Source organism: Pituophis catenifer, unplaced genomic scaffold (genome assembly GCF_029215685.1).
Source record: "Pituophis catenifer annectens isolate HBS135680 unplaced genomic scaffold, rPitCat1.0.hap2 SCAF_6, whole genome shotgun sequence".
NCBI classification, from domain to species: Eukaryota; Metazoa; Chordata; class Lepidosauria; order Squamata; family Colubridae; genus Pituophis; species Pituophis catenifer.
In genome coordinates, this window is record NW_027256886.1 from 83031721 (window position 1) to 83055927 (window position 24207).

Here is a 24207-nt window from a genome sequence, read left to right on the forward strand (position 1 = left end):
GAAATAACTAGAAGGGTTGTATGTGGATGCTTCCAATATCTGCAAACTCTGTGAATCAGATAGGATGTTTACCCATTAAGAAATTCATTAGAGGTTTGTTTGACCACACTATTGATCAAAGTACTTCCTCGCCCACCCCCACCCCAAATGGTACAGTTGTGATCTATTTGAGCTTCTTTTAAAATGGAAAATGTTTTTCCAACCCCTGTCATGTTCTGGAAAGATTTTACATTAAAAGCCGTAAGTAGTCCTGATAAGATGGTTGCTAAAATGTTAAAAAGACAGTTAAGTGATATTGGTTTGGTGGAATATAGCATTACACACATTATGTACAGTATATTTAACTAGTAAAACGCCAATAATATTACATTAAGGAGACAGTTTAATAAGTGGTTATCCAAACATGACAATTGCCAGTACATTATTTATTAGTTGTATTATCACAAACATTTCTCATGAACCCACATTTTTTAAAGTAGCCACCAAACTGCAACAAGCTGAATTAAATTACACGAGCAAGCAAACCTTGTAAAGCCTTGTAGTTTTTTTTTGTTTTGTTTTTTGAATATCAGAGTGAATAAGGTCATTTTGCTCATGTTCTAAAGTTATAGGTGAATGTCATTTAGTACTTTGGAAATCTGTTCTTGCTAGCCGGTCAAACTCGGAGAGGGATGGTTGGATTAAAACTCACAGATGATTAATCGACTTTCATTGCAATTAATGTCATTCCATCGGCCATCCAGGTACAACTCTATGCAATCTTCTTGTTCTCCGTTAGGTTCGCCATCTGCCCATCGTGAGTATTGCATGGGGTCCCCATTGAGGTGCTTAAAATTACCTTCTGACTCCCGGTCAGTCATCCCAAGAAATGTGTGTCTTCCAAGCTTTGAAGCCAGTTTTGCTAGGGCAGTGTTTTCCTCCGCATTTCTCGGAGAAGCAAGTTTTCCTTTAAATTTGGAGCAGGTGGCCTTGCCAGTTTCAAAATTGGCTTCAGCTCCATTAGATGCAAATTTTTTGGTTCCTATTAAGGTGAAGGTTGGGAAAGCAGCCTCTCGAACATCTAAGAAAGGAAATAACTGAAGTGAATTCTTTCTCGGCTATTTTTCATGATGAGAACGCCCTTTTAGGACCCATCCTGAACTTTACATCAAATGAACTGAAGGAACATCAGAAGGTATCAGAGCAAAATATTCATAGAGGAGAAACTGTGTAGCTCAAGGTTGAAATGAGAGGACCTTGATGCTCTCTGAGCTTGGTTGTTTTCTTACAGATGTTTCATTACCAAAGTAATGAATAAAATCAGTGCATGATGATGATGTTACCGAGTTGGCAATGAAACATCTGCAAGAAAACAACCAAGCTCAGAGAGTACCAAAGACCCCTCGGAAGTATTTATGAAACTCTTTGCAAATATTCCTAATGAGACTGATCTGTCTTACCCAGCGGTGGGTTTCACATTTTGTTACCACTGGTTCGCCATGTGTGTGCATGCTCACTTTGCGCGGGCCATGCATGTGCTTTCTACACATGTGCTTTGCTCACATGTGCACCTTCCTCGCATGCACCCGGCCTCAAAAATGTGCCTAAATAGGACAGCATAGAGCCGGGGCGGGTGGCCGAGCACACCGGTGATCTCCGCTACCGGATCGTTCGAACTGGTCTGAATCGGCTGAATATCATCTTTGGTCTTACCTTCCTGATTCTTCCTTGTACTCTCTTTCAGGACCTTCAGCTCTTCCTGTAAATCACGAATCTGAGTTTTAAGAACGTCAAGCTCTAAAGGGTATGAAAGGAGACAATTATTCTTCACTTCTGTCAGAAACAAAAAGCAATGTTGGAAAGCTTCTTGGCTGGTGCCTAGTGTCAAATGTGACCCAGACTTATTGAGTTTAAACACAAGACTGCTCATACTTTGCATAGTATCAGTAGTTTGCTCCTCTTTAAGACCTAACTATAGGTGGTTAGGTGGTTGTAGTTAGGTGGTTAGATATTAGTTTGATTGTTTCCCCCATGCATGAAACATAGTTGAAGAATTGTTTCAACATGCATGAAACAATAAAACAACCAACATCCAAAAACATAACACCAGAAGCAATACTCTTCGAAAACAACAAATACTGGGCTCCAGTCTCACCTGATCCCAATTTTTGAAAAGAAGAAACAGGGTTTTTTATGGCCTTAATAGAGTGCTATGGTGATCCATCCATGCAATCAGTTGACCTACCAAAGGCTTATTTGAGTGATCTACCCATATAAAAGACAGATAGAGGGAATATATGAAGTTTAAGCAGACCAGAAGATGGATAAGAAGAAAAGCTATAAATAGTGTCTTTATTCCAGTAAAGATTCAGTTACTCCCAATGATAGCTTGGAATGTTTTTCACCATACAAAGTGATGAGAGCAAACAATCATTGCATATTCCTTTAATCTTCTACATAAAAACCAAAAGCCTCCTGTAAAATCTTGGCTCCTTACTACCTCTTACCTTTACCTGCACTATCTCCTTTTTCCCCTTTCAGTCCTTGATCCCCATTTGAGCCAGGAGGTCCAGCTTTTCCCGGGGGTCCCTGTATTCCTTTTAATCCTGCCAATGAAATAAAAAACGCACCAGAAGATAAGCGTAGAAACTGATGATCATCACAGCTAACATGAGCCACAAGATCAGAAGCGATGAAAGAGTTGCTCTAAATATATTGTGCAGGAAACATGGAACCCTCATTGGTCACCAAATAGAACATAGAATAATACGGTTGGAGGTGTTTTAGTCCAACCCCTCCTGCTCAAGCAGGAACCTTATACCTGTGATGGAGAACCTATGGCACCATATCACAGGTGGCACATGTAGCCATATCAGTGGCCACATGAGCTCAGTTCTGGCACGCATAAGTGCATTGGCCAGCTGATTTTCGCACCTTCTGGGCCCACCAGATATAGGGAAGCAGGCTATTTCCTGTCTCCGGAGGGCCTGGGGGATGGTGGGGAAGCCCTGTTTTTCTTTCTCACCTGGCTCCAGAGCCCCTCTATGAGTCTGGGAAGGGTGAAAATGGCTTTCCCCACCCCCCTTGAGGCCTTCTGGAGGCCAGAAATGGTCTGTTTCCCAACTTCCGGTTGGATAGGAAATGACGTTTTTTGCTGTCCCCAGCCTCCAGATCCTCTTTATCAGTCTCTGGAGGCTGGGGACAGCAAAAAAGTCACTTCCTGTCCAACCAGAAGTTGGGAAACACTCTGTTTCTAGCCTCCGGAGGGCCTTCGGTGGGGGGGAGGCTGTTTTCACCCTCCCCAGACTCATAGAAGGGCTCTGGAGCCAGGTGAGGGAGAAAAACGGGCCTACCGGGCCATCGCATGCCAGGATCGTGGGGAGCAGGGGGGTTTGCGTGCACATGCGTGGGGGCGGGGCACATAGAATTATGGGTGTGGGCACCACACACATGCACACGACTCCCCCATACCTCCTTCTGGCATGCGATGGCAAAAAGGTTAGCCATCACTGCCCTATACCATTCCAGAGAAATGTCTGCCTGTCTCTTTTTGAAAACCTCCAGTGATGGAGCACCCACAACTTCTGGAGGCAAGCTATTCCACTGATTAATGGTTCTCACTGTCAGGAAATTTTCACTTAGTTTTAAATTGGATCTCTCCTTGATAAGTTTCCATCCATTACTTCTTTTCTTGAAATCAGGTGCTTTGGAGAATAGGTTGACCCCCTCTTCTCGGTGAAAGTTCTTCAAATATTGGAAGACTGCTGTCGTTTCACCCCTAGTCCTTCTCTTTGTTAGACTAGACCCGTGATGGCAAACCTATAACACACATGCCAGAAGTGGCATGCAGAGCCATCTCTCCAGGCACATGAGTTGTTGCCCGTTACTCTTTCGGGTTCTGGTGCACCAGCCAACTGGTCTTCATGCGTGCAGGAGCACTGGAAACCAGAAAAGCAGCCATCCTGTGCGCATGCATGTGCCAGGCAGCTGCTCTTCCAGTTTCCGGCACGCACACATGCATGCTCCCATTTTTGCACTCACTGCCGAAAAAGTTCGCCAATACTGGACTAGACATAACTACTTCCCTCAATTGTTCATCGTACATAATGTAACCGTCCATTGATGGTACACTTAAAAGTTCTTCTCTATGGGAGAAAAATGAATGAAAACTGTCTCTGGTGGCGAAGACCAGCATTTTAATCATCTTTACTTCCTCTTACAGGATGTAGAATTTATCAGTGAGTGATGGCTCTGATGGCCCTAATGTTTGTAGCAGGGGTGAAATCTACTTACCTTCCGTACCGATTCGGAAGCGCATGTGTGCGCGCACGCCTTCTGCGCATGTGCAGGAGGTAAAAAAACATTACTTCCTGATTAAAACCAGGAAGTAATGATACCTGGGCCAGCGATCACTACCGGATCACCAAACCATGGGGAAAAATTGCTACCGGATCAGGCGATCCGGTCCGATCCGGGAGCATTTCACCCCTGGTTTGTAGTCAACCTAGATCTAAGAAAAACTAAAGAATGGTTTGTGCTGTACCTGGGTCTCCTTTTGGCCCTGGAGGTCCTTCCTTCCCATCTCTTCCTGGTAAACCATTACTCCCTGGGGTTCCCGGCACTCCATTGAGGCCAGGAACCCCAGAGCAGATGTTGACCTTCTCTTCACATCTGCATTCCTCAGGATCTGACGGTTTCACCAGGGACACTCCCACAACCAGGGACATTCCCACAACCAGGGTGAAGAAAGCATGAAGCAGCATATCTTAAGAATGGGACCTAAAGAGGAGGAAAATAGTACATATTTAGTTTCCCCTTTTGTTTGGGATAAATAACATTCTGACATTTTGTGGTGTTTCAGTTGGTGGAACAAGGATTGGATGGCATTTCCCCTCCCCCCTTCACTTTCCCATTGATCAATTGGAGAGAAACCAGTACCTGGGTGATGGTGTCCCCCTATTCTTTTCTATGTTTTGAGGCAGAGGTAGGCTTCAAAAATGTTAGCAAGGGGTTCTCTGCCCAGTTGCTGGGTGGGCGTGGCCATGATGGGCACGGCCTAGTCGGTCTCCTGCACCATGGTGGGGTGGGGGCATTTTGCCCTCCCCGGGTTCCGGAGGCTTTCTTCGAGACTCCGGGAGGGCAAAAATAGCCTCTCAAGGCTCTGGAGACACTCTCAAGGCCACCCGTTTCCAGCCTTTCCAAACTTCTGGTAGGCCCATTTTTTGCCCTCCCTGAACCTCCGCGGGTGCCCTGCACTTACCTGCATCCAAAATGGGCTGCGTGGGGACTCCTGGGAGGGGCGAGGTGGGTGGGGCGAGGTGGGTGGGGCCAGCCAGGGGTTCTCCAAACTGCACAGAATCTTAGCTAGAGGTTCTCCTGAACCCCTGCGAACTCACAGCAGCCCACCCCTGTTTTGAGGTCATCAGAAGCAAAGAAGACTGTAGCTTGTTTTCATATTGTGTGAGTGACTGAAGAGTAGAAATTGTTTTAATGTCTACTCAAGCAGTTACTATTATATCACCTACAGCATTACAGGGCTTATCCTGATGTTACGTACAACATTTGTGCTTCATAGATTCTACATCATGGAACATTTATATTGTATATTATGTTTCATCGCACAGTTGGCCAGATGTTCAGACTGGATTTAGTATTTCTATCTACTTATCGAGTCCTTCCCAAGGACCTGGGATGGGCTGCTGTAGATGTTTCCTGGTGTTACAGATATCGTTGCAGGATGTAAGCTGATCCAAGTCAAGCTGCCTTTTGCAATTGACTGAAGATAAACAGAGTTGTACAAGCTGATAAATTGTGGGCCTGTTTTGGCGGGGGAGGGGGATGATTATTATTCTTGGAATATATTGTTCAGTATTCAACTGGGAAGGGGCAATCTATGTGTATGTGGGGCTTTGTTTTTTTCCCTATGCACTTTTTAAATGTCCTCTTTTAATTTTGCGTTGTCCTTATGTGCTTTTTGTTTCTTTTCTTTGGAGATTGCATTTTAATGTTGTGAATAAAATAAATAATCATTAATCATTAATCATTAATCATTAATCATTAATCATTAATCATTAATCATTAATCATAAAACATGTAACAGTGATACCCATTGCCATCGGGGCACTTGGTACAACAGAATTTTACAACATACATCAGCAAATTGCAGCTTCCTGCAATAACACCAGTGAAACTGCAAAAAACTGCGCTACTTGGAAAATCATACATCTTAAGAAGGTACTTGGTTGATAACTAGGATGCTGGCAGCAACCCGTATCAACCATTAGCACCAGTCAATGGTATTTGTGATGCATTTTTGAATGTTCAGTTGACTGAGTTTCATGTTTAATGAATAAAGATTAATAATAATAATAATAATAATAATAATAATAATAATAATAATAATAATAATGAAAATTAAGGAACGGGACTGTAGGCCTACTACTACCTCCATTACCCACAAGCAGTGTAACAATCCAGAAGACCCTGTTTGTTTCTACTAGAAAACAACAACAGCAAAAAGTGTCACCTAGTTTCTGAGAAAACCATTAAGCAAGTTCAACAGATAGTTGCATGTGCAAATATCTGATTTCTTCCATAGCGGCTGAACTAGTTAATCATCACCGTGGTTCTGGAAACAAAATGGAATAACCTTCCCTTGTTTAAAAGACATTATTTATCACGTAAGATTAGATCAAAAGAGGTGGAAAAACTGAGCTTGCATATTTGAGACATGGCACACTGAAAGCCCTTCACGGAGAGGAGGGGGGAAGGGGAATGGTATTAATTAAGTTAATCAGTCGGGCATTATGCAACAGATCATCAAATACATACAATCTAATAACAGCCATTACTGGTGCTCATGGAGAAAGGTATCTCCTCATGAAGAGGAGAAGGCTGATGACTTCTTTCTATCGGTCCATGATAGAAAGTGTCACCACATACTATATAACAGCATGGTACGCTGGTTTAACAGCCGCGGACAGGAAGGCACTACAGAGAGTGATTAATTCAGCGCAAGAAACCATTGGTGAGAAGAAACCTGAGTGAGACCAACATCACTGGTCTCACTCAGGGGTAAGCTATAAAAATTTTAGCAAGGTTTTTTTTGCCTGGTTGCTGGGTAGGCGTGGCCATGGTGGGTGTGGCCTAGTCGGCTTCCTGCACCATGGTGGGGAGGGGGTGTTTTTGCCCTCCCTGGGCTCCGGAGGCTTTCCTCGAGCCTCTGGGAGGGCAAAAACAGCCTCCCCAGGCTCCAGAGGCCCTCTGGAAGTTCTTCACCCTCCCTGAGCCTCCATGCACGCCCTGCACTTACCTGAATCCAAAACGGACCACATGGGGACTCCCGGGAAGGGAGAGGCGAGGTCGGTAGGGCCAGCCAGGAGTGGGATTTGGGGGTTCTCCAAACTGAACAGAATCTTAGCTAGAGGTTCTCCCGAACCCCTGCAAACCCCCAGCAGCCCACCCCTGGTCTCACTGCTTCAGCAGAGCAAGGAAGATACCTAGGGATGATTCACAACCTGGCCAGGTATAATCTATGTCGTGCATTAATTTATATGGCAAGAACAAATTCAAATGGACTTTTGCACCATTTGGAAGCAATAGATCCAGAACCGCTAGTCACAATATTGTTGGGCAATTACCTGGACTACGGCCAGCAGCTAGAAATCTCAGAAATTCACCTCCTCCCCATGAGATGTGGAAATTATTATTTTCTAAAGAAATTATTAGCACCATCATTCAGTGGACCAATGTAAAAATTAGAGAAGAAAGATTGAAGTTCAAGGATGGAGAAACAAAAAGTAACCTTTGATAGAGGATTTGATAGAGATCAATACATTTTTTTTTTGGTTTACTGCTTTATATATCAATTTTTAGATCCAACCATGAAAACATCAAATGTCTTTTTGCTACTGAGGTCATTATGACCTGATGTCTGTAATAGCATAGTTGAAATAGTAGGTCTGTGGTTAAGAGTTAAAAGCAGCTTCTACCCATGGGGTGTCAGATTCCTAAACACAATATAGCACCACAAACAGATTAATGTGATGAATTTCGCTGGTGCCATTGTAGTGTGTAATATGTACATACCATGATATAAGTTCATACACCAGAGTAATATCCATGTTGCACAGAATATGACATACATATGGAAACGTATGACTAGTTTTTTCCCCCCTAACTACTTGTATAAGGATTATTCATGTTGTCCTGTATTCTTTCTTATGGACTATACCGGTAGAGGCTAAAGCAATTTCGTTGTATACATGATGTACAATGACAATAAAGGCTTTGAACTTTGAACTCATGAAATTGTGCTGGAGCTGCAATGGTTGAGTTATCAACTCTTTGTACCTTTGAGCCTATCAGTGGTGGGTTCCTTCCGGTTCGGCCCGGTTCTCCCAAGCCGGTAGCGGTGATGATATGACGTCACCGAACTGGTTCTGTCCCCCCGCCCCCCGCCCCCCCACCCCCTGCCCCCCAACCCCCGTGTTATTCTTACCTTTTATTTGGCCCACCCCCAATCTATTGCTGCCTCCTGAGTCCCAGCTGATGGCTAGAGGGAAAAAAATCTGTTTAAACTCTTGCCCCGGGCTTCAAAGGGCTGCCCTACAGCTGATCAGTGTTAAAAGAAAACAAATGAGTAGACCAGTGCCTGCAAAAATACATGAGTAGACCAGTGCCTGCAAAAATACATGAGTAGATCAGTGCCTGCAAAAATACATGAGTAGATCAGTGCCTGCAAAAATAAATGGGTAGACGAGTGCCTGCAAAAAATAAATGGGTAGATCGGTACAGCTCTACAAGCAGTTAAAAGCCTGGTAGACCAGTATCTCTGCTAAATCCTAAATAATTGTCACATGACCATCAAGCCATGCCCAGAAAATAAGCCACGCCCACAGAACCAGTAGTAAAAAATTTTAGAACCCACCCCTGGAGCCTATATGGACTACTCAAGGTAGCATCAAAATATCAAATTTTCCTTTTGGCATGTTTTGTCTCTGCTCCAGTGGTGGAATTGAATTTTTTTTTTACTACCGGTTCTGTGGGCGTGGCTTGGTGGGCATGGCAGGGGTAGGATACTGTAAAATCTCCATTCCCATCCCACTCCAGGGGAAGGATACTGCAAAATCTCCATTCCCACCCTACTCCAGAGGAAGGATACTGCAAAATCTCCATTCCATCCCCACTCCTGGTGGAAGGATATTGCAAAATCTCCATTCCCTCCCCACTCCTGGGGGAAGGATATTGCAAAATCTCCATTCCCACCCAACTCTGGGATCAGCCAGAGGTGGTATTTGCCGGTTCTCTGAACTACTCAAAATTTCCGCTGCCGGTTCTCCAGAACCTGCCAGAACCTGCTGAATTTCACCCCTGCTCTGCTCTGCTTTCTCTATTTTTAGGCTATCTCTTTCTTCTTTTCTGCTGGAGTAAATAAGTAGTTGCACTGTCTGTCACAGCTTTCAATGACGTACCAAGTAATGATGCATTACTTTATCTTACTGTTTCAAATTTCATTTATTTCAGCTTGCTGCTTCAAATTTCCTTTAGTTTATCTTAATTCCTGCTTATGACTGGTTTCCTGTGTAACTCAAGATTTAATAAATCTCATTAATGCTGATTTTACTGTAAATTTAGCATCAACATTGATCCTTCGGGGTATCAATTATTCCAGAACAGCCAAACATAGGAACATAGCCCTATCAAAGCTTAAATTTGTTGCACTTGTAATCTATATAATATAGAATCATCTATTTATGAAATGATTCACAAATCCTTGTTGTTAAACTACTAATTTAATGCAGAAGTTAAATATCTAGCCCATAATCAGTTCATACCTGCCACTTAGCCTAAAACGGTTCAGGGTGCTGCTGTTTATTGAACTTGACTGCACCTCAGATACCAATTTGCTGATCCTACATTTGTTTTATTTTTCAGAAGATTATCTGATCCTTTTGAGAACTGCTACAAAGGGACTGCTTTGTGGAATAATAAACATTTCACCATCTCGTGTTCGCTGTGAATAAAAATGGGAAATGTGTAGTTTCAGAAACAGTGTTTTTGGCAAAAGAATTTGATATTTATTATTATTATTATTATTATTATTATTATTATTATTATTATTATTATTATTATTATTATTATTAATTTGATTTGTATGCCGCCCTATCTCCATAGGACTCAGGGCAGCTCACAAAAATTAAAATCAAACCAGATAAAACGTGTTAAAATACATATTAAACACATATTAAACATATTAAAATAATCCAAACCCCATCAGTCCAGGCTGGGCAATTTGAACAGCCATGTTTTTAATTCACGGTGGAAGGTGCGAAGGTCAGGAGCCAACCAGAGCCCCAGGGGGAGTTGATTCCAAAGGGTGGGAGCCCCCACAGAGAAAGCTCTACTTCTGGGGGTCGCCAGCCGACATTGTCTAGCTGACGGCACCCTGAGTAGGCCCTCCCTGTGAGAACGCACCGGACGATGGGGAGCTGTTGCTGGTTGCAGATGGTCCGACAAATATCCTGGGCCTAAGCCATGAAGGGCTTTATAGGGAATCAGCAGCACCTTGAATCTCACCTGGAGGGCAACCGGCAACCAATGCAAATCGCGCAGGAGAGGTGTAACAACCCACGCGGCTGCATTCTGTACCAGCTGAAGCCTCCGAGTGGTCTTCAAGGGCAGCCCCAAGTAGAGAGCATTTAAGGGATTGTTTTCTTGTAGAATTTCATTACCCAACTAGGGAACATCATCAGTGCTAGAAGGGACAGGGGTTTGCGGGGTGGTGGTGGTGGTGGTGGAGGAGGAGGAGGAGGAGGAGGAGGAGGAGGAGGAGGACTGTAGTGTCCTTGGTGCTCTCTGAGCTTGGATGTTTTTTTGCAGACATTTCATTATCTAAACCAGTCTAGCACCGATGATATTACCCAGTTTGGATAATGAAACATTTGCCATTTCCTTTCAACCCTGAGCTAAATTTTTATAAATAAATAAAATTTTATAAATAAATTTTAAAAAACCCCTTTATTAATTTCATCTATTCCTTGCTGTGACATTCTTTCTTTCCCCTTTCAGTTTATTCACCTGTTTCCTTGTCATGTTTTACTCACCTCCTCCGGATCTCCCCTCCCATTTTTACCCATCCAAAATAATTAAGATTCTGCTTCAGAAATCACAGAAAACAGATTAACAAGTAGAAGGCAACTTAACTGAGTTCGATACTGAAAAATAATTACTCACACAGCACTGAAAGAAACCGACTCTCCGTGTATGTGTTTCTCGGGAAGTGATTTTGCAAAATCCGATTCTTTCACTAATCGTTATCTGAAACAACAGGGGAAAAAAAATTGTTTGTTGTCTGACTTCACCCAGTTTTTTTTACCTGTGGCGGAAACTCCAATGGAATTCATTCTTTAATCCCAACTCGGTTTAAATATGTTGCAACCATTCGCAGAAGAAGAAAAGAACAAATGAAGCAAGAGTAATCTCAGGGAACAGCATTTTTTTTTTTTTAAAAAAGCAAATTAACAAATCAACTTTTGCTTTAAACAAAGAACATCTGTGTGTTGCAAAATGTTACAACACAGGATAGGACAGAACAATTTTAAAATAATTTACTTGGGGAACTGGCAAAAAAGCTATACTGCAAAGAAGATTTAAAAAGAAAAGAAAAGAAATGAGTGCAAGAGAAGTTGGAAATAAGATATTAGACAATCACTCCAAGCATTGGGCCAGATCCCATGGATCTGGTGTCTATGAAATACCAAAAGTGCATCATTGTCTAGAGCAGGGTTTCTAGACTCTTGGATGGGGAAAAATTACAATTTTATTTCACTAATTTCTACATGAAATTTAGCTTTTTGTTCAATCATAAATGTAGGCACTTTTGTTTTCAAAAAACATTTTATCGAACAAATATTTAAAAACACCGTAAAGAACAAAAAGGGAAAAAGAAATGGAGGAGCGAAATGGATATTTATTTATGTATTTTATTTATATCTTGCCTTTTTACAATTTTTACAAATAATTAAAGGCACATGAACACACATCAGGGGTGAAATTTACTTACCTTCCCTGCCGGTTCGCCAATGTGCACATGCTGCGCGCACGCTTGCTCTGCTCACACGCACCGTCATCTGTGCATTCACAGGCTTAAAATGTCGCCAAAAAGTGACATCATGACATCTGTGCAGGTGGGCGGAGCCTCCCGCAGCCGTCGCTACCGGTTCGTCCGAGCCGGATAGAACTGGCTGAATTTCACCCCTGACACACAAATTATTCTTTCCTCTTCCTATTTTTTCTGACAAGAACAACCCTGTGAGGTGAGTTGGCCTGAGAGAAAATGAGTGGCTCCCAAATCACCCAGCTGGCTTTCATGGCTAAGGCTGGACTAGAACTCACAATCACCTGGTTTCTAGCCTGGTGCCTTAGACATTAGGCCATTGGGCTCTACAAATATATAGATAAAGAGGGTTTACAATAGTGTGGGAATCAGGTGGCCATAGTATATGTGTAGATCGGCCTAGATGGTTGGAACACATATGCGGAGCTTGGCTATGGAAGAAGAGTAAAATGGGAAAAGCGGGTTCAGCTAGATGATCACTGAAGGGCCCTATTTGTTCTCTCTTTGTTCACATAAACTGTGTAGCAATCCCTTTGAACTAACATTCCTGACAACTGAGGTAGATCTCTGGTAACGGGGCCTCTCAGTTGGCAGGTGATGGGATGCTGGGAACGAAGCCAAATATGATAACATAGCAAGAGTTAAGTTTTGTTTTTACCTTAGGTATCGCTTTCCTAGAATTCACGTGATTTACTGTAATATTGTAGAATGTGAAACCTATATGGAGAATATATGGATGCTTTCCTTTTTCATGTATGTAATATGAGATGTGTAGCCATAATAACGCCTTTTGATGACGCTGTACTTTGATTACTAATAAAAGAGATTGCAGAGCTTTGTTCTGCGCTCTTATCCCGAGAAACACTTGTCCTGTGTCTTCTCTAATCTGGACCTCTCATGGGAAGCCCACCAGGATGATCGCAACAAATAGCAATAGCACTTAGACTTATATACCACTTTACAGTGCTTTACAGCCCTCCCTAAGCGGTTTACAGAGTCAGCATAATTGCCCCCAACAATCTAGGTCCTCTTTTTACCGACCTCGGAAGGACGGAAGGCTGAGTCAACCTTGAGCTTGGTGAGATTTGAACTGCCAAATTGCAGACAGCTGACAGTCAGCAGAAGTAGCCTGCAGTATCGCACTCTAACCACTGTGCCACTAAGGTGCTAGAAACTGTATAAAATTGAACAAGACTAGTGAGAGTCACATTAATTATCCATAGTGGCAGAAAATAATGATGGCTTTTGTGAAAACCTAAAGCCGTGATGGCGAATCTATGGCACGCGTGCCACAAGTGGCATGCGAGCTCAGTTCCTGTGCACATGCATGCGCTGGCCAGCTGATTTTTGGGTCTTCTGGGCCCACCAAAAGTAGGGAAACAGGCTGTTTCCTGCTTCCGGAAGGCCTGGGGGAGGGAAGGCCTGTTTTTCTTTCTCACTTGGCTCCAGGGCCTCTTTAGGAGTTTGGGGAGGGTGAAAACGGCCTTCCCCACGCCCCGGAGGTCCTCCGGAGGCCAAAAACAGCCCGTTTAACAACTTCCAGTGGGACCAGAAGGCCCGTTTTTTTGCTGTCCCACAGGAAGTTGTCAAATGGGCCATTTTCAGCCTCCAAAGGACCTCCGGGGGTGGGGGGTGGGGAAGGCTGTTTTCACCCTCCCAAGACTCCTAGAGAGGCCCTGATGTCAGGTGAGAAAGAAAAAAGGGCCTACCAGGCCATCGCATGCCAGGAGCGGGGAGAGTGGAGGGGGGTCACGCACACATGCCTGGTGGCGGGGTGCATAGAATTATGGTTGTGGGCATATGCGCGTGACCCCCCTACCGCCCCCTCCTGGCACGTGATGGCGAAAAGGTTAGCCATCACTTCCCTAAAGGAACACGATGTCTGATTAGGGAATCTCCAACTATGGAAAAGGTATATAATTTTTATTAAGAATTTTGATTATAATTAAAGATAGAAACTTGAATAGAAAGTAAAATGTGTAGGGAAAAAGAAAAAAGTTAATATAATAAAGAGGAAAGAAATATATAAAGAGGTGACTTTCAACCTCCATCACAAATAAATAAGAAATGTATTAACTCTTCACTCTCTCTTCACATTTCTCTTTTCATCCCATATCCCATCTCTTGTCTATAAAGAAATTTATAAAACACCATCTTTCCTGGTGTGAGCAGAAAGTCCATAAGTGGTTGCCAGAAGTAACAATATGTCCTGTTTTAACCTTGATCAAATAAACCAACTTTACATTCTTTCTAACAGCAGAGCATTAATCTAAAGTTTGTTTAAATGTTGTCATAGGATCTGATTTTTTTTTTCATTTTTAATGTCCCATTGCACACAGTTCTTTAAGGCTTTAACAATTCTTTTTTGACATTCCAAAAGGAAAAAAAAATATCCAGATTACTCTCTTGGTTTGTCATTTATACTTCCCTTTTAAATTTGAAAACCTCAGCTCGTTTCCCCCCCCCCGTCCCTCCCGATGATTACCATTTCCATCTCGTCAAATCTGTTCTACCTCTGTCATTTCTTCAACCACACATTTTGACATAGGTTATTCATAGGCACAGACAATGCTGAGGTGATGGATATTTTCTGAGTCTGTTCTTCAAATGTCTCCTTCTGTATTTTCAGTTTTTTGTGGGTAGCATTTTGCAACATTGGACAGGCTTGTAAATCTTTCCTCTACCTAAAACTTTAGTGCATCCCCTCATCTAAAACTTTCGTTCTGAAAAGTTTAACTACCTCTCCTGGCATAACAGCTGGCTGGGGTAGCTACTTGCCTTGTGCAAAAGCATTGTGTGTTTCTGTGTGTCCTACTTTCAGCTGTGGAAAAGTTAGTGAAGTCAGCAAGATTTGCTTTACCCACTGACTCTCACTTTTACGCAAAATGCAGGGAAGTTTCCTCCATGTGAGCTTCAGGAAAAAAGCAACACCAGTGTGATGACGCTCTCGTCTCATGTGTTCCCCACTGGCTCCAGTTCTGTCAGAACATCTGCTGTTCACAGAGAAGGAGGAAAAGTAAAAATAAAACCAAATTGGGAGGAAGGAGATGAAGAGGCCATACTTTGTATCCCAAGATAGCAAATTAATTTGATCACTCCAGGCTGTGAAAATGTGCAGGATCACACTTCTTTGATTCTCCTGTGAGCACCCTACCTCCCACTTACCCCACCTCCAGTGTAGTCACTGATAACGAGATCATTAGGGAGGGAGTTTGTTTAAAACTGGCCTCCTTTGTTTGCAAACAGAAACAATAACGATAACAGGGATGGGGGAGAAAAAAAGAAGAAGATGAAATTTAAGGATTTGGGATCAGAGCAGAAAGGGTGGAGAAAAAGACAAAGAAGCTCAAGAATTGGTCCGTGCCAGGTGGAGATGAACTGCATGGTTTTTGGCTGAGGTTTGCACTAGAGGTGGGATTCAGCCGGTTCTCTCCGGATCACGTGAACTTGATGCGGTGACTGCGGGAGGCTCCGCCCACCTACCCCACATAACACGTGACTACAGTGCATGCAAAGAAGGCTGTGCATATGCGCAGAGGTGGCGTGTGTGAGCAAAGCAAGTGCGTGCACATCCATGCTCATTTTTGCAAATCAGTAAGGAAGATAAGTGAATCTCACCTCTGGACTCTGCACCCATTCATTGCCAAGCAGTTTAACTGGCAAGCCTGGCAGGCAACCCTGACATTAACAACACAAAAGAGCCTTGGTAGTACAGTGGTCTAAGGCACCCTGTTATTAAGCTGGTTATTAAGACCAGCTGCCTGCAATTACTGCAGGTTCGAATCTCGCCAAGGCTCAAGGTTGACTCAGCCTTCCATCCTTTCTAAGGTAGGTAAATTGAGGACCCAGTTGTGGGGGCAATAAACTGACTTTGTATAAAATATACAAAAGGATGAAGGCTATTGCTGAGCACATTGTAAGCCGCCCTGAGTCTCTGGAGAAGGGCGGCATATAAATCAAATTAAAACAAAAAAAACAATGCAAGGAGGTGACATTGAAGATGGCTAAGCTCTGGCCGAACCTACCTGATAATGACAGGTCCAGCAAAAGGGGCATCACCAGGCAACTATACAGGTCAATTACCTGTCTACCAACAACTTTCAAATTGCTAACTGGTGTGGTAGCTGCTGCAGTCCAACAGCATCTAGTTGAAAGCAAGTTCTTTGCATCCAAGCAGAAAAGAGTAGCAATAGCAATACTACTCAGACTTATATACCGCTTCGTAGTGCTTTGCAGCCCTCTCTAAGTGGTTTACAGAGTCAGCCTATTGCCCCCAACAATCTGGGTCCTTGTTTTACTGACCTCAGAAGGATGGAAGGCTGAGTCAATAGCAATAGCAATAATAATAGCAATAGCAATAGCAATAGCAATAGCAACAGCAACAGCAACAGCAACAGCAATAGCACTTAGACTTATAGACCGCTTCACAGTGCTTTTACAGCCCTCTCTAAGTGGTTTACAGAGTCAGCCTATTGCCGCCAACAATTTGGGTCCTCATTTTACCCACCTCAGAAGGATGGAAGGCTGAGAAAACCTTGAGCCTGGTGAGATAGATAGATAGATAGATAGATAGATAGATAGATAGATAGATAGATAGATAGATAGATAGATAGATAGCAACAGCAACAGCAACAGCAACAGCAACAGCACATAGACTTCTATACCACTTCACAGTGCTTTTACAGCCCTCTCTAAGTGGTTTACAGAGTCAGCCTATGGCCCCCAACAATATGGGTCCTTTTTTTTACCAACCCTGGAAAGATGGAAGGCTGAATCAACCTTGAGCCTGGTGAGATGGGTTATGTAAGGAAAGCTATGCAATTAATTTATGTGATTACTTGCAGTTCATTTTTGCATTTCATGCAGATAACTCGGCATTAAAGTTTCCCTCGGGTCAATCTTGACTCTGCACATCACTTCTTGGACTTAAATGATGCAGGTCCCTTGACAAGGTTTCAAAAAAAGGGGGTGGTCACACATCCTTCTTCCAGAATGATTACTTTGTAGTAAAAAAGGTGAAGGTTTCACCTGTCCAGTTGTATCCAGCTGTAGGGCACAGTGCTTGTCTCCATTTCTTGGCTGAGGGAGCAATGTTGTCTAAAGACAATTTCCGTTGTCATGTGGTCAGCATGGCTATACGCCAAAGGCACATGGAACACTCTTTTCTTCTCACCAAAGTGGTACCATGTTTCCCTGAAAATAAGACCCAGTGGCAGTTAGGAACTGTTGGGGATGTTTCTTGGAACCCTGACACACAGATCTTATATTAATTTTTGCTCCAAAAGACGCATTAGGTCTTATTTTGATCTTAAATAAGATCTAAGATGCATTAGATCTTATTTTGGGGAAAATACAGTACATTTAGTACAGATGTACCCATCTGGCTGACAATCTTAACTGGGGCTTATTTTTGGGATAGGGCTTATATTTCGAACATCCTGAAAAATCATGCTAGGACTTATTTTCCGGTTGGGTCCTATTTTCGGGGAAACGGTACCATTTACATGCTTTCAAATTGTTAGGTGGGCAGGAGCTGAAGCAAGTAATGGGAGCTCACCCCATCATTGCGGAGCTCAGGTCTTGAACCTTGGGCTGTCAGCTAGCTGACAAGCTGAGTGTCTCTAACCACTGAGCCATTACGCCCCAGCTAACAAGTATAAAATGACAACATCAACTCCGGATCATTTCACACACAGCCCCACAACTGTACAAGTGCCCAATGGAATGGAAGAGGAAACTGGCAGAAGAAAGTCCAACAATTGAAACAACAAATATTAAAGTGGTGGTGGGGGGAATCCATTCATTGAATGTTGCCCAACAAAATAAGATGGCTGAGAACCTGGAAAAAGAAGACGAGGGAGTGGTAGAAATTAATCTTTGAGGACTGAATGCTTGTCAGTCCTGTTCTTTGAATCCTGCCTCTTGTAAAATAATCTGTGCTTGTCTACCCTGAAACAAGTGTGCAGCAAAATACCACAAACACACACACACACACGTACACACAGGGTTGAGAAAAGCTAGTTAAAATGCAGAGGTAGAAAAGCATTGATAAGAATTGAATTTGCTACTTTATCTCAGCTCCAGAGTGAGCAAAACTGTATTGTATTCATCTAAAAAGACTGGGAAAACGTCCTCCCAAACATTTTATCTCTAGAAAGAGAGGTCATCTTAAATTCTCAGTGCATCCAATAGAAGAAAAATAATTATTTTCCCCCCCGTCTAATCTTCCTTTGAAGTAGGCGATTATCTTAAATTTGAAGATAAAATTACTTACTTTTCAGATAAATCCAGTGGTAGAAAAAAGAAGTCAGGGTTGGACGGTGGCTAACTTTGGGAGTTAACAATGAGATTAGGGGTAAAAAGATGCCTTTTTAAATATTTTGGATTTCAGCTCTTATCGGTTTCCACCAGCCTAGCCGATGGCAAAGAATTGGGTGAGCAGTAGTCCAAAATCGCTGGAGGTGACCAGTTGCCTTTTTCTAGCTGAACTGTAATAATAATAAAAAAAAGATTCTATCCATATATTATTTTGGTGTTTCTCTTTGCATGAATTCAGAGCCATCAGCTGAAATGTCTCAATAAACAGTTTTTAAGATGGGTCCAAATGAGAGAATAACAGAATAAGGGACCTTGGAGGTCTTCTAGTCCAACCTCTACTCAAGCACAAAAACAGTTGTCCAATCTCTTCTTAAAAATTCCAGTGATGGAGCACCCACAACTTCTGAAGGCAAGCTGTTCCGCTGATTAATTGTTCTAATGGATAAACCTCTGACTTGCTGTCTATTCGGAGCTACAAACTGAGCAATGTGATACAGTGAAATGCAGTGAAACATGTACAGATTTGTACATTGGAGAAACAAAACAACCACTTCACAAATGCAGGGCACCACATAGGAGAGCAAACCCATCAGGACAAGATTCGGCAGCCCATCTGCATTTGAAAGACAAAGGTCACCCCTTTGATGACAGCAAAGTCCACATTCTGGACAGAGAGGACTGCTAGTTTGAAAGAGGGGTCAAAGAGGCAATCTATGTCAAAATTGAACAGCCCTATGTCAACAGAGAGGGAGGAATACAACATGATCTATCTCCAGTCTACAACACAGTCCTTTCAACAGCTCCAAGAAGGCTCCAAACCCATTTGCACCACTCAGGTCACCCTGAGGACACAGGTAAACCTTCAAGTGGTCTCAATGACTCTCTAAAAGAATGCAAATGACCAGCTGTTTGCAAGGAGTATAAATCCTTCCATCCTCCACCATTTGGCCAGAGCTGAAGAAGCTACTTGGATGAGAAGCGAAATGTCTTCAAGGAAAAAAACAAACTCCAGTTGCCTTTGGGGGAAAAAAAGGCACTTTTGGGACAACCATGACCTGGATGACTGAGAATCTCTACAGACTTTTAGCTATACAATTTGGGATGAACCTGGGGTGAAATCCAGCAGGTTCTGACAGGTTCTGGAGAACCGGTAGCAGAAATTTTGAGTAGTTTGGAGAATTGGCAAATACCACCTCTGGCTGGGGTGGGAATGGAGATTTTGCAATATCCTTCCCCCAGGAGTGGGGTGGGAAGGGGATTTTGTAGTATCCTTCCCCTGGAGTGGGGTAGGAATGGAGATTTTGCAGTATCCTTCCCTTGCCATGCCCACCAAGCCACGCCCACCAAGCCACACCCACAGAACCAGTAGTAAAAATATTTGGATTTCACCATTGGGATGAAACCCTTTGAATGGTGTGGGAGTAGGACTGAGAACCTCCATAGACATTCAGACATACCGTTACACATTTCTAAATGTTGAAGGATCTCAAGATGAGAACCATGCCTGGACTGTCACCATGATATTGAGATCCACACACAATAATATTATCTTTCAGAGCAGAACCTGCCACTCCACTGGTTCTCCAGATAAATGTCATACACTTTTATTTCCCACTGGCATGGTTTGATTCTTTATTTGCCCAGCTTATATATATATATCTCTGCTCGGGCCATTGTCAATAGATTCAGAGCTGCTTTCTCGCTGATTGTAATTCATTCCCAGATCTGCTACCTTTGTGGGGCGAGAAACACTGCTTGCTGGACAGCTGTGTTTTCTCTAAGAGTCCTGGGGGGAAGCAAGCTGACCACCAGCCCAGACACTGGTTGTTTTTCAAGCTTCAGAGATGCCTTGAAAGCAATTAGATTTGAATAGCTTCCTGCCAACATGTTTGCCAACTGAGAATAAATGAGCAAAGAGGAAAACAGAATCTGTGAAACCAGCCACGGAGAATAACAGAAGACTAGGGCCAGCCAGTTCATCTCTCTCTCTCTCTCTCTTTCTCTATCTCTCCCTCCCTCCCTCCTACTATCTCAACAAACCATGGATACTTTCAGTTTTTTAAAGTGTTTTTTTTTAATGTATCCCTTTTATCTCTTAAAGCTCCTGAATGCCCCACATGCATTTTTGAAGCATGACATTCAAGAGCTACACTTGGGCTGGTCTGACATTCAAGCTACTCGTGGGCCTTGGAGATGACAGACGTGGAACCCTGATTTTATTTTAGGTAAAATCACTTGAGCGTTCTGCCCCATATTTACGATTTTTTTGAACTGAAAGGGCGCAGTCGGACTTCCTACTTTACATTTTCTTCTCTGCACAAGCACAGGGCAGGTTGCAGCAAAATCGCAGTTCTTCTTTTCTTAGTAGGAGATTTCCTGAATGTTCCAATTGATGTGACTACATTTAAGATATGATTCTTGCACCATCAGTAGAATCAGAAGAAAAATACTGTCAGGGTTCCAAGTAACACCCCCAACGAAAGAAGACTCCGAGGCTTGAGTTTCCTCAAAGTTCCATTTTATTAGAGATGTTATATTGGCACATCTCGGAAAATCCGAATCTGAAAGCTTCCAGGTTTTCCCCATCCAAAGGAAAGTCCAAGTCTCTACCCAGCACCCACATGTTCATCACAAGCACCATCCCAACTGGAGATGCCTCCCAGTTCCAACCCTCCAGGTGCAGGGAAAGATGTCCTTGACTCTCTGAGAAAGGAATGTTATTATGACTATATATCTCCCTTCTGCCATACAATCCCCCCTCCCAGTTTTCCACAGTAGTGAATATGGAGGCCTGAAGATCCAATGCAAAAGATGGCTTCCAGACCTGACAAATATTTTAGCAGTTCAGACGCCTTCAATTCAGGGACAATACAGTGCGTTAAGAGGGAATTATGGAAATGTTGCATAATACCTAGGGAAAATATTGATTTTTGAAATACTAAAACATTTTCTCTGTTCAATGTCCATAGTGCTATAGGTAATTTATCTTCTCTTTTCATTTAAAAAAAATGATTACACTCATATTAAATTATCATCACCATCATTTCTTCTTCCTCTCCTGTAGGACCAGGTCCAGTAGTGAGGCCAGAAAAGAAAGGACTTGCTTTGGTGACATTTTCACATCAGCACCAATCAGTGCTTTATGCTTTATAAAAATGCCACGACTAAGGAACCCTAAAATCCAAAAACCCTACTATTCTATTGCAGAAGGACTTTGTCTAGCTTTAAAAACATGTACAGTAGAGACCTTCAAGTTTCTAGGTTCTATCATAGCTCAAGACTTAAAATGGACACCTTACATCAAAAACGTCATCAAAAAAGCTCAACAAAGAATGTTCTTTCTGTGCCAACTCAGGAAGCTCAAACTGCCCAAGGAGCTGCTGATCCAGTTCTACAGAGGAATGATTGAGTCTGTTATCTGCACCTCCAAAAATGTCTGATTTGGCTCTGCAGCCCAACAAGACAGACACAGACTTCAACGGATAATTAGAACTGCAGAAAAAACAATTGCTACCAACCTTCCTCCCATTGAGGACCTGTATACTGCACGAGTCAAAAAGAGAAAATATCTACAGACCCCTCACATCCTGGACATAAATTGTTTCAACTTCTACCCTCAAAACAATGCTATAGGGCACTGCACACCAGAACAACTAGACACAAGGACAGTTTTTTCCTGAATGCCATCACTCTGTTTAACAATTAATTCCCACAACACTGTCAAATTATTTACTAAGACTGTATTGCTATTATTCTTCTCATCCTTCCTATTACCTATCTCTTCCCACTTACGATTATAACCATGTTGCTTGTATCTTTGCAATTTATATTGTTTTATTTGCTTCCTAGTACAATTTGATTGCTTATTAGTACCCTATGACTATCACTAAGTGTTGTATCTTATAATTCTTGATGAATGTATTTTATTTTTCTTTATGTACACTGAGAGCATATGCACCAAAGACAAATACCTTGTGTGTCCAATCACACTTGGCCAATAAACAATTCTAATTCTAATGGGGAATAATTCTTAATACAGGCTAAAATAATCCAAGTAAAATGCATGCATAGAATAATGAGTGGGCTGGGAAGAGCAGTAAAAAAATTTATATAAATTAGATATATAGCTTGAAATCAATATGTGCTCAATAATTAATGTGATCACACCATAATGGCACATGTTCCAATGAAGGCTCAGAGAAAGCGTGTGAAGTGACAGCATCAACCAATTTCACACTTCAGTATGTTTAATTTCCACAAGATGCTTGAACAAGATAGCAGGTCACAGCTGTTTTCTGTCTTGCAGATAGTCTCCACGTAATTTTCATCCTGGCCCAGGTAAATTGGATAATTGCCAAAAGAAAAGGTGTAAATTGAATGGCCAGTGTAAGTAGTTTCCGATTGTTCAGTTGTGCATATGATCCAAACTTGCCAACAGGCATATCAATCTGACTAGTTCAGCCTCACTTACCCTGAGGGCCAAATTTGATGCGTTGTCCTGGGCAGCTTTTAAAAAGCAAATTACAGTGAAGGGAGAGGAATTGTAGATCAGGTGGAGGAATATGCAGGAAATAGTATATCTGAATCTGATTCTATTCATGACCCAATTTGATGGCAGTATCTAGTCAACCTTGTCCAGAGCTTTATCAAGATCACATGAAGTGTTAATACCACTTTATAATGCCTTGGTAAGGCTATACTTGGAATACTGCATCCAGCTTTGGTCGCCACGATGTAAAAAAGATGTAGAGACTCTAGAAAGAGTGCAGAGAAGAGCAGCAAAGATGATTAGGGGACTGGAGGCTAAAACATAGGAAGAACGGTTGCAGGAACTGGGGATGTCTAGTTCAATGAAAAGAAGGAGTAGGGGAGACATGATAGCAAGTGTTCCAATATTTCAGAGGCTACCACAAAGAAGAGGGAGTCAAGCTATTCTCCAAAGCAGCTGAGGGCAGGACAAGAAGCAATGGGTGGAAACTAATCAAGGAGAGAAGCAACTTAGAACTAAGGAGAAATTTCCTGACAGTTAGAACAATTAATCAGTGGAACAACTTGCCTCCAGAAGTTATAAATGCTCCAACACTGGAAGTTTTTAAGGTTTTGGATAACCATTTGTCTGAAGTGGTGTAGGGTTTCCTGCCTAAGCAGGACGTTGGACTAGAAGACCTCCAAGGTCCCTTCCAACTCTGTTCTATTCTATTCTATTCTATTCTATTCTATTCTATTCTATTCTATTCTATTCTATTCTATTCTATTCTATTCTATTCTATTCTATTCAGAGCTAACAGAACAGAACAGAATAACGAAGCTGGAAAGGACCTTGGAGGTCTTCTCATCCAACCTCCTGCTCAAGCAGGAAACCCTATAACATTACAGACAAATGGCTGTCCAGTGTCTTTTTAAAAGCCTCCAGTGATGGAGCACCCATAACTTCTGGAGGTAAGCTGTTCCCTGATTAATTTTTCTCACTATTAGGAAATTTCTTCTTAGTTCTAGGTTGGTTCTGAACTTTCAGCCTTCTGCCCGTTGAGCACGTGCTCTCTATGCTGATCACAATGTTTCACAAGTTAAAGAAAGTCCAGGAGACACCATTGTTTTCAGACAAGTAACAATGGAAAGACAAGCAAAGAGGCACTAAAAGCATTTGGATGATAGCCAAAATGCCAGGTATGGAAACCTCCTGATAACCTTTCAGAAAATTAGACAGAGCCTTTCATAGCTAGGCCAGAAAGAATTAGAATTATAATACTTTAGAATACTTTATTTGGCCAAGTGTGAGTACACACACAAGG

General features: G+C 42.4%; 1 protein-coding gene across 3 annotated transcripts; it reads right to left on the reverse strand.

Moving 5' to 3' along the window:
- Positions 1 to 401: 401 nt before the first annotated feature.
- On the reverse strand, positions 402 to 18577 carry LOC139318870 (mannose-binding protein-like). Of its 3 annotated transcripts, none has more exons than XM_070946530.1 (6): positions 18372 to 18577; positions 11215 to 11298; positions 4523 to 4758; positions 2487 to 2585; positions 1693 to 1776; positions 402 to 1060 (listed from the first exon to the last, which is right to left on the reverse strand). In XM_070946530.1, exons 3-6 carry the CDS (start codon positions 4740 to 4742, stop codon positions 681 to 683), a joined length of 783 nt encoding a protein of 260 aa, XP_070802631.1. In that variant the 5' UTR covers positions 4743 to 4758; positions 11215 to 11298; positions 18372 to 18577; the 3' UTR covers positions 402 to 680. The 3 variants fall into 3 exon arrangements, with proteins under 3 accessions (XP_070802631.1, XP_070802633.1, XP_070802632.1); XM_070946532.1 differs by having other exon boundaries at positions 2493 to 2585; positions 18372 to 18575; XM_070946531.1 differs by lacking the exons at positions 11215 to 11298; positions 18372 to 18577 and adding an exon at positions 9816 to 9853.
- Between the last annotated feature and the right edge of the window lie 5630 nt (positions 18578 to 24207).